At 49.2% G+C, this 10,356-nt stretch overlaps 1 protein-coding gene across 4 annotated transcripts in view; it reads right to left on the bottom strand.

Moving 5' to 3' along the window:
- Rin3 (Ras and Rab interactor 3) overlaps nt 1-10,356 on the bottom strand; it is a 111,770-nt gene that overhangs the window by 80,824 nt on the left and 20,590 nt on the right. For all 4 annotated transcript variants that reach the window (XM_050151445.1, XM_050151447.1, XM_050151446.1 and 1 more), the window contains exon 2: nt 969-1,176. In XM_050151445.1, coding sequence (XP_050007402.1) covers nt 969-1,121 — 153 coding nt within the window. In that variant the 5' untranslated portion in view covers nt 1,122-1,176. The remainder of the gene's footprint in view (nt 1-968; nt 1,177-10,356) is intronic.

The raw sequence follows: 10,356 nt of genomic DNA, 5'->3' as shown, positions 1-10,356 counted from the left end.
ACCCATCCACCCACCCACCCATCCATCCACCCACCCACCCACCCATGTAGGAGGGTCTTCTGTTTTGTGTTGATTTCATTGGTTAAATAAAGAAACTGCCTTGGTCTTTTGATAGGCCAGCCCTTAAGTAGGTGGCGTAGACAGAACAAAATTCTGGGAGGAAGAAGGCAGTGAAGCAGACACCATGATTCTCCGACCTAAGACGGATGTAGGTTAGGATCTTTCCCGGTAAGCCACCACCTCGTGGTACTACATAGATTATTAGAAATGGGTTAGCCAAGATGTGAGAATTAGCCAATAAGAGGCTAAAACTAATGGGCTAGACAGTGTTTAAATGAATACAGTTTCTGGGTAATTATTTTGGGTGTAAAGCTAGCTGTGTGGGAGCTGGGCGGGACGAAAAGAAGGCCTGCTCGCCTCATCACTACACATCCATCCATCCATCCATCCATCCACGCACCTATCCATTCATCCACCCACCCACCCATCCATCCACTCACCCATCCACCATCTACCGTTCAATCTCTCTTCCCATGTACTAGGAACAGCATGTGGAGAGAAGATATTAAAGCTCTCATTTCAAAGAAACAAAAAACGAGTCCCAGAAACCACCTCAAAGGCCAACTCCAAAACATCTGCTGATGAAACCACATGGCCTCTTGACTTTGTTCATAAACAAGGGGCATCTAAACCATGTTTCCTCTGATACTTGGTTCCTTGTCCTTGGTCATTGACCCAGGCCTCAAAGTCAGAGAAAGCCAGCACAGTCCTGTATCTCTGGTGTCTGAATGCCCCAGAAGGCACCACTAGCACATGCCTCACCTCCCCACTGCTGATTCCAGACAAACGCCATGACAGAGGAACAGAGGGAGGCAAGAAGAAGAGTGAACAGCAGCTGTTTGCATGCAGCTACTTCAGTGGGGTGCATCCTGAGTTCCCCTTCATTGGGGTGGACAGAACTGACTTACCCCAGCCACCTCCCGCTGCAGGATCCTGGCAGCTTCCGCCTGGCTTAGCCCTAGCTGCAGCCACACTGGGCAGGTCTTCACCAGCTTCTCCAGGACACTAATGCCTTGGCGTGGGATGCAGTTCTTTGGGGTGGCGGGCAGACCAAGCCTCATGTTGTCTTTCTCCTCGTCTTCCTCTCCGTCTCCTTTGCCAGCATCTGCAGTAGGACTGAAAACAGGACACAGAAGGAAATGGTCAGCGCATTCTTCAGAGAGCTGCGAGAAGGTGAACAACGAGTAAGGACTGAATCAACCCTATTTGCTCATTTAACATCTATGTGGCCAGGGCCCTTTGCGGAAATGATATCAACAGCTGAGTCTCTATGTAAGGCATGTTTCATTATAGCAAGTAAGACATACATAGAAGCAGCCAGCTAAGGCACAAGAGGAGACTAAAAATAACAAGAGTAAAGTGGACACCGTGGCTAATTTCAGCCCAGGTGAACTCAAAGAAGCATGGTGGCATCTGAGTAGATCCCTGAGGAAGGGTTTGAAACCTTTTCGTTGAAGAACAACTGGCAGGCTATAAGAAGTACACATGGCTTGTTGTGTACAGCTAGCTCCATTCTGACCTGTCCATGCCCACGTAGTCACCACCACGAACAAGAGAGACCTGCACCATTCAGTGGGGCTTGCCATGCTGGTCACTGGGTTAAGAGTGACTGGTCCATACTGAAAATGTAGGCTGAGAGCATCCTAGGCCCAGGTGACCACAATGTACAAAATGGTAAGAAAAAGAAAGAGAAGGGAGCCCTACAAATCACCCAGAGAGAAAAGAGATGGGTGGAGTAGGTTGGGCAGTGGAACTGCAGGGAGGCCAAAGAGGACCCCAGTACACAGTGACTTTAGACTGGAAATTGCAGGTGTCTGGGAAAGAGGCGTCCAGGAGGAACTTCAGGGCTGGGGGCAGGTGACAGGGATGCATGTGGAAGGTGAAGTCAGAGAGGGCAGGGGACCCCAGGAGTTCTGGAGCCAGAGAGCCTTTTCTCTAAGTAGACACTGAGGGAGGGGCCCCCTGACACCCTGTTCCCTGGACCAGACCTCGGGTTTCCTAAGTCTGCCATCTTTGCAGACAGAGACGGATGCACTCCCTCTCTCCATAGTCCTCACAGCATCGTGAGTTGCAGGCTGGTGCTCTCCGGTGACCAAGTGGAAACTGTTTCAGACTCTAACTTGAGTCATGGGGACCTCATGTTATGCTTCTTTGCTCTAAAAGCTTCTGCGGCTCCCACTTCCTAAAGAATTCAGGCCAGTGCCCTAATATCTAAGGCATTCTCATCCTGAAAGGAATCCCCGAAAGGCAGCTGTCCATCAACCGCATGGAACCTGCATATCCTCCAGTCTCCTGCTTGAACTGCCTGTCTGCCTATAGTTCCCATGGGAATTTGATTCACTCCAGCTGATAAGCAAAAGTATGAGACAAAATGTTGGAAAAACTATTGTTAAAAAAAATAGTTGGCTTTTCGTCAAGATGGCGCCGAAAGCGAAGAAGGAAGCTCCCGCCTCTCCCAAAGCCGAAGCTAAAGCGAAGGCCTTGAAAGCCAAGAAAGCAGTGCTGAAAGGCGTCCACAGCCACAAAAAGAAGAAGATCCGCACATCGCCCACCTTTCGGCGGCCCAAGACCCTGCGGCTACGAAGAGCGCGCCCAGGAGGAACAAGCTTGACCACTATGCCATCATCAAATTCCCCCTGACCACCGAGTCAGCAATGAAGAAGATAGAAGACAACAACACACTTGTGTTCATTGTGGACGTCAAGGCCAACAAGCATCAGATCAAACAGGCTGTGAAGAAACTCTATGACATTGATGTGGCCAAAGTCAACACCCTCATAAGGCCCGACGGAGAGAAGAAGGCGTATGTTCGGTTGGCTCCTGATTATGATGCTCTGGATGTTGCCAATAAGATCGGAATCATCTAAACTGAGCCCAGCTGGCTAATTCTAAATATACACTTTTTCACCATAAATAATGCTGCTTTTTTTTTTTTTTTTCACTTTCTGGTTGGGCTGCTGACATTGCTGTACTGCGGTGTACACTAAGGTATATGCTTATATGGGGTGGGTGCTGGGAAGTGTTTTCCCAGCTCTGAGCAAAAAATAAATCTATTTACTCCATTGGAAAAAAAAATAGTTGAATTAGAGTTGAAAACTTCTACCCAGGTCTGATTGGAGGTAAAGCATCAGCCAGGAAAGCACCAATCTGAGTTTGATACCCAGAACCCACAGAAAAAGCTGGGCATGAGGGTACACACTGCAGTCCTAGTATTGAGGAGGCAGAGGCAGGCGGATGTCTGGGCCTTGCTCGCCCTGTGGACGAGCCTCCTTGGCAAGTTTAGGCTAGTGAGAGATCTAGTGTCTTAGGGTTACTGTTGCTGTGATGAGACACCATGACCACAGATACTCTCATGAAGGAAAACATTTAATTAGGGCTTGCTTGCAGTTTCAGAGGCTCAGTCCATTGTCATCACGGCAGGAAATATATTGGCATGCAGGCAGACATGGTACAGGAGGAGTAGCTGAGAGTTCTACATGTAGATCCACAGGCAGCACTGAGCCTGGCTTGGACTTTTGAAAACTCAAAGCCCACCCCCTTCCCCAGTGATGCACTTCCTCCAACAAGGCCACACCCACTCCAATAAGACCACACCTCCTAATTCTTCTCAAGTAGTGCCACTCCATGATAACTAAGCTTGACAAATATTTGAGCCCATGGAAGCCGTTTGTATTCAAACCACAAGGCCCTGACTCAAAAAACAGGATGGAAGGTGCTAGAAGAACAACACCCGAGCTTGTCCTCTCTCTCCCTCCACACACACGTGGACCTACGCATGCACACACAGACACATGCACACACAGACGTATGTACACACACGTGGACCTATGCATGCACACACAGACACATGCACATGCCTCTGCCCGTTGATCTGGAGGGAGATATTTGCAAAACACATACTTCATGAGTAATAAGCAAGTCAATTAAAAAGGGAAGTCAAAAGCTTTGAACAGATTCTCCATAGACAACGTGTGTGAACCGGTAGGCAGGTGAGAAGGTGCTAAAAATCCCTCGTTATTAGAGACATGTGAATTAAAAGCACAAGGTAATACTATAGCACAACGAAATTGACATAAGGGCCATTCCCACCCCTTTTGCTGAGGGTGGCTCAGGTTCCAGAAGGCTCTCAGGTTTGCTGGTATAAATGCAAATTGGTACAACCACTTTGGAAGATGACAGGACAAGTTGTCATAACCTGAACACACGGGCTCCATGGCAGGTCCCACTCCTTGGCACATTCCCCAAAGGAACGAAAGTCCACATCCGTAAGAAGATGGGCAAGGAAATGGACACAGCAGCTTAACTTGCAGTAACTCTAAACTGGCTCAGGTACTCATCAATGGGAGGAGGATGAAGAGGCTGGACTCCCACACAAGGGAACAGCTAGCAATAAAGAGACCCACTGATGAAAAACCACATGGCCAATCACAAATGCCCACACTAAATCAAAGCCAGGGGCAAAAGAAAACAGATCCCATGAATCAATGTGAAGTCCAAACACATGTATACTTACACTTGCGTGTTTACTTTGCTCATATCCATTTTGTACTAAAGCAGCAAAGAACTGTAACCTAATACTGCGCTCTGTAGGTAACACCCCATATGCTAATGTATTCAGGGAGGTCTAGAATTTCCTCTGGAATGCTCAAAAATAAAGTAAATTTACAGATATATGAAGGCATGCAATAATGTAAACAGAGAAAAACATTAAGGGTAAGTGGTAGATATGACTGTTCGCTGCAAAATCTGCTTTTTTGCATGTCTAACATGTAACTTTACTTTTCCAGGAAACTGAGATAAGATTCTTCACATCCTGTGAAGGCCATTCAGATGAAGTCCAATTGCTATACTAGAAGCCCAGATCGGAAATCAGGCTGTGTGACTTTAGGCTCCTTATCTTACCTCTCTGGGCTTCAATTTAATTACCTTTAAAAAAATACGTCCTTGCTTTGCAGGAGTTACTGTGCCAGTCTGATGCAGAGTCTGCTGAAGATGGAGCAGTGTTTACTTGTAATCCAGCAGAGCTAGCGATTGGGTTCCTATGCCTGGGCTCCCCGTTGTCATTCCCCTCTTCCTGCTACCATCTCCCACTGTGTGGACTGGGTATGAGGACTCCGCACATTTGGCTGGAGTGAATGGAGCTCACATCTGTGTGTTGCTCACATCTGGTCCTGGGGGGCAACCCATGAGTTCAAATGTACAGGAAACATGCAGCCTGACATGAACACAGACAGTTGCCAAGAGAACCCAAGTTTCTTGACCAAGAAACAAATCTCAGGGAGAACTCTTCTCATGCCAGAAGGACAGCTGGTGGACAGACAAGCAAGGTTGTGTAGTCCCCATGGCTGGCAGTGACAAGCACCATGGATCAGCTCAACACGGGATCCAAAGATGCTTACAAGGCAAGTCAGCTCCTTTGAGGCCTCTTTAGGTCCATGCTGAGCATGAACAAGACAGAGGCTGGCTCTCAGAGTCCTTAGTTTTTGTTTGTTTGTTTGTTTTTTGGCCTAGAGAATTCTGTAAGACGTCAAAGGCCACAGGGAGGTGTAGACTTCATACGAGGTTGGAAGAGTGACAGAAACCAAGGAACCACATGGTATCTGTCATAGCTAAAGACAGATGACACGGGAAACCTGGATTCTCAACTGTCCACAGGGGATAGGCAGGAGGCATGATCTCACACGCTGAGCTGGCCCATCTGAGCTTTGCCTGTTCTTCTGCTGTCACTGACAGTGGCTGAACCCTCTTGGCACTGTGCCTGTCATCGGTTGGCAGAGCAGAGACTCTGACACCCACGCCCTCCCTCCTGACAGTAGATGCTAAGGCCGCTGTACCCTGAAATCTTTGATCATAGATAAAGAAGCAAGCAGGCGTGACATGTAACAGTGACAGGGCCATCATGAACAGAGTTGACAGCAGAAAGGAAATAGGCCAGGGTTTACAGGAGCTCTGCCGCAGACAGAAGCCCTCCAAGTAGATGTTCTTTCGGTGGAAGGCTCAAGCAATGGCTCCAGTGGCTTCACAGCCTTCCCCTCCCACAGCTGTCCAGGGACACTCTGCTGCCTCGTGTTCTTGCGGTCAGTTTCCAGAGAAGTCCACAGTGCCCTCAGCACCCAGTTTTTCTGGGATGTTCTGAGCAGCTCTGGTCCGGAAGGATGGAGAGAGCAGGCTCCTGGAACAGTGAGGAAGGTCTGGGCTCTGTCACAGGCCTAATGAACCTAAGAGGGAAGAATTCAGAAATCCTGTGGGGGTCAGAGCAGTGGGATGGCAGCCTGGGCTCTGGCTAACTGCCACCCACCTGGAAGAGAGAGCACAGAAGTTTCCCGGCCAAAAGCCAGGGGCTTTGGCTGCCTGGTGAGCTCCTGGAAGCTTTACTGGGAGAACTGAGACCTCTTGTGCAGTCTTGGATAGAGACCGGAGGGTTGGAGAGATGGGAGGACCAGGAAAAAGCCATGCCACTCCACCTATTAGTATACCTTCTGGCAAAGCCCAGATACTCTGCACAGGGCTCCAAGGAAGCAGAGGAGGCAGGAAGAGCTTCACAGAAGTGACGTGAGCTCTGCCACCCTCATGACTGCTGTACCGGGCTGAACTGTGTGCCCAAAAGAGAGTCTAAATCTCAACCCCAGTGCCCATGTAGAGACTTGGAGAAAGGGTCTTGCCAGGCAGAATCAAGGTAAGGGTCCTAAGATGAAACCTCCTGGGGTCAGGCTCTGGAATCTGTTTCTGACTATTGCACTAAAATGTTCCCCAAAATTGGGTCAACGAGATGGCTCAGTGAGTAAAAGGGCTTGCTGCCAAGTCTGAAGGTCTGTGTTTGGTCCCCAGGACCCACACGGTAGAACGAAAGAACTGACCCTTACATCTTGTCCTCTGACCTCCACACATACCTCATGGTACACAGACCCCCACAGACAATAAGTAATTAAAGGATCATTGCAATAAAAATAGTTTTTTTTAACAAGTTAAAACCTTTAACTTTAGAAAAAGGTGATTTTTTTTAAGTTCTACATTTGCATATCCTTGTAGTAGCTGGCAAAGAAAATTCAATAATCTTTTTTTAAAAAAAATCTTATTTGGGAACAGATACATACAGAAACATGTAAATATGCACAAGGAATAATTTCCAGATGGGCACTCAAGGCGTCACTATAGACAGTTCTGAGATATGCTCGAATCATGATTACACATTGCTTCCGTGACGAAAATCATCTTAAACCAACAGTTTCCTCATCTGCTCCATGGAGCTGGAGAAGCCCGGCCCATGCAAACAGTTCAGCTAGGCCTCACCAGGTAATGGCGTGGGTGGTCACATGCTTCTCCTAGGGATACCTGGACTCTAGGCAGTGATGTTGCTCACCACGCATGCTTCTCCCAGGGACACCTAGACGTTGTAGTCACTTGCCAGTTTGTCTTACCCAGATCCACCCCATTCCTCATGTCCATTGTGCTTCACTTACTGGGAAGCAAAGCAGGTAACAGACCGAGGCTAGGAAGGACTGTTTCTCAGGTCCTAAAAGTTGGCAAGCACCAGGGGGACATACCCTACGAATGGAACAACCCGAAGGTTGTGTCCGCTCACATGACAGCCTGTCAGATCTGAGAGATGAGACACCGTCACTCACACTTCCCAGCACCTCCTCTGCTAGAGATGGTGACAAAGGCCACCACCAGCAAGTACCAGGAAAACGGATTCCAGGGCAGAATGTTGGCTGTAGGCAACACACCTTTTGTGCAGGCAGGGGGACCTGAGTTCAGATCCCCAGCACAAGTGTGAGAGCACATGCCTGTAGCCTAGTGCTGGAGGGAGGGACAGAGATGGGAGGATCCTTGGAGCCAGCTGGTCAGCTGTCTAACCAAAATGGCAAGCCCCAGGTTCAGTGACAGATCCGTTCTCAAAAAATAAGGCAGTGAATGGTGGAGAAAGACCTCAGCATCAAAATCTGGCCTATGTTAACATGCATAGATGCACACAAGAATACATATCACCTGCTCACATGTACCACGCCTGCACATGCCATGGGCATCCCCCACACGGTGCCAGTCTATAAGAAATGAACAGATAAACTTCCAGCCCTCAGCTGTCACAAGGCAACTGACACCACCCAATGCACAGAATCTCAGAAGCCTGAAGACTGAGTTGGTGTTCATTTCCCATTGCATCTCTGGGGCAGAGGTGAAAGGGACGTATGTCCTCAGCTCTGGGAATAAGTCACTGAGGTCTGTTAGGCAAAACAAAACAACATAAAAACAACGAAACAAACAAGGCCTGAGAAATCTAGTGCTCTGCTGAGTCAGGGAATAGAAGAGGGGAGGAGGAGGGAGACACAGTGTTCACATCCATAAGAGAGGAGCTGCCACAGGAATTCTTTGTTCTGTTCCTGCAGTTACCCCAGGAGCCTGGAATGAAGCCCAAAGAGAAAGTCCTAAAATCAAACAAATGAAAACACCAGAATTCGGAGAGCAATCAGCAAACTGCATGCCGAGGCCAAAAGCATTCACGACAGCTGTGTGTCTCCTCTGTGGCCACAGTTCACCCATGTGGGTAAGGGTACTCCCTGGTGGGGGTACTCCCCAGTGAGGGGGGAAGGGTGCTCCCTGGCCCAGGGGGTGAGAGTGCTCCCTGTGTATGTAAGGTAAAGGAATTTTCTGGCAAGGGATGGGGGTGAGGGTACTCCCTGGTAGAGGTGAGGGAACCTTCAACCAAAGTTCTAAGACTACTAAAAAGAAAGACAAGGCAGATATGGTAACCCGATGGAATGTCACAGCTGGATTGCAGCAACACAGGGTATCGCTGAGTTTTCTTGGAATAGTTTAAAATTTTAAATTATGTTTATTTATTGTGTGTGGATGTGGATCCCATCTGCTACAACAGTGTGGAGGTCAGAGGACAACTTGTGAGAGTTTGGTTGGTTCTTTATTTTTATCACGTGGGGCCTGGTGCTCAAAGTTAAAGCCGTCAGGCTTGGCAGCAAAGTGTTTCATCTGCTGCGCCACCTCGCCAGCCCTGCGCTCCAACGTTTGTTTGAAGAAGCAAAAAGCCCATATGCTGGCGCTCCTTCTCTGAGGTGCGGGGGAAGGTAGTCTGAGGAGCCCAAATCTTTTACTCCAGCCAGCACTGCCCTTCACCCCATCAGATGGAGGGGAGGAACAGGGGCTCACCACCTTCCTGGGCAGCCTGATAGCAGCTGCTATCCTCAGTTGCCATGTGGCTGACATCTGTGCTTTGCCTCCTCAGAGCTCTGAAGTCAGGTCAGAAGCCTGCACATCCATGGTAGGAAGGAATTGGAGAGCCCAGCCTGGGGGGCAGTCCATGGCCACCCAGAGACTTGGAGTCCAGCGCATTTTGAGGGAGCAGCTTGGGCAGCCATCTCTAGGACATCGTGGCAGAAACCCGAGAAGGCCCTTGGGGATTGTTCCTCTCTCCTGTGACAGCTACAGGACTTGGGTCAAAGAGCAGCAGCCGATACCGAGGGCCATCAGACCTGACGTCCTGGACTTAGGATATTCACAGTAGCATAAGGCAGGCCACAGTCCCAGGGAAGATAGACCCTCCTTCTGAGGCTACTGCACCCTGCGAGCCTCACGGTCTTGGTATAACCAGGAGACTATACCACCTGCCTTAGTGCTGAGTGAAGAACTAACGGAGACAGCACAGGCGAGAACTCAGGCCATCACGGATGGAGCAAATAACAACCGCTAAATGTGATGAGGTCCCCGGACCAGTGTGTGGGGGGGAGGCGAGGCTGAGGGGACAACAGGCAGGACTGGGACGGAGGGGGACGGGGTGAAAGCATGAGGACTGAGCTGGGGGTGGCAATGTGCACCAGCAATCCCAGTGCTGAGGATCAGGGTTTATTGGCCAGTCAGTCTAGCCAATCGCTAAGCTCTAGATTCATTGAGAGACTCTGCTTCTCTTGCACTTTGCAGGGCTGTGGTGACAACCTCCTGCCCCTATACAGCCCTCCCCCAACGACTTCGTGATGACAGAATGTGTACCTCCCACTTAGGATCTTGTGCCATCCGGGCTGAACAGCACTCAGTGGGAACATCTGTCCGCTGCTTCTTCCAGACAGACAACGAGCCGCAGGCTGGCACACACCACCTCAAGAAATATGCTGACCAATCAGTCTCTTTTGGAATAGTTCTTAAAGGGTCCAACTCTATGGTTTTTAATATTGTCACAGCTGTGCAGCTATCTTAGGACATTTTAGTCACCAGCCAGTCCCCATCCCCCGTCACCAGCTTCCACTCATTTGCGCTTTCTCTACCGACTCGCCTCTCCTAGGTATTTCC

This window comes from Alexandromys fortis, unplaced genomic scaffold, assembly GCF_014885135.2.
Source record: "Alexandromys fortis isolate MF-2015 unplaced genomic scaffold, M_Fortis_MF-2015_v1.1 scaffold_63, whole genome shotgun sequence".
Taxonomy (NCBI): domain Eukaryota; kingdom Metazoa; phylum Chordata; class Mammalia; order Rodentia; family Cricetidae; genus Alexandromys; species Alexandromys fortis.
This window is presented reverse-complemented; position numbering and strand designations above follow the sequence as displayed.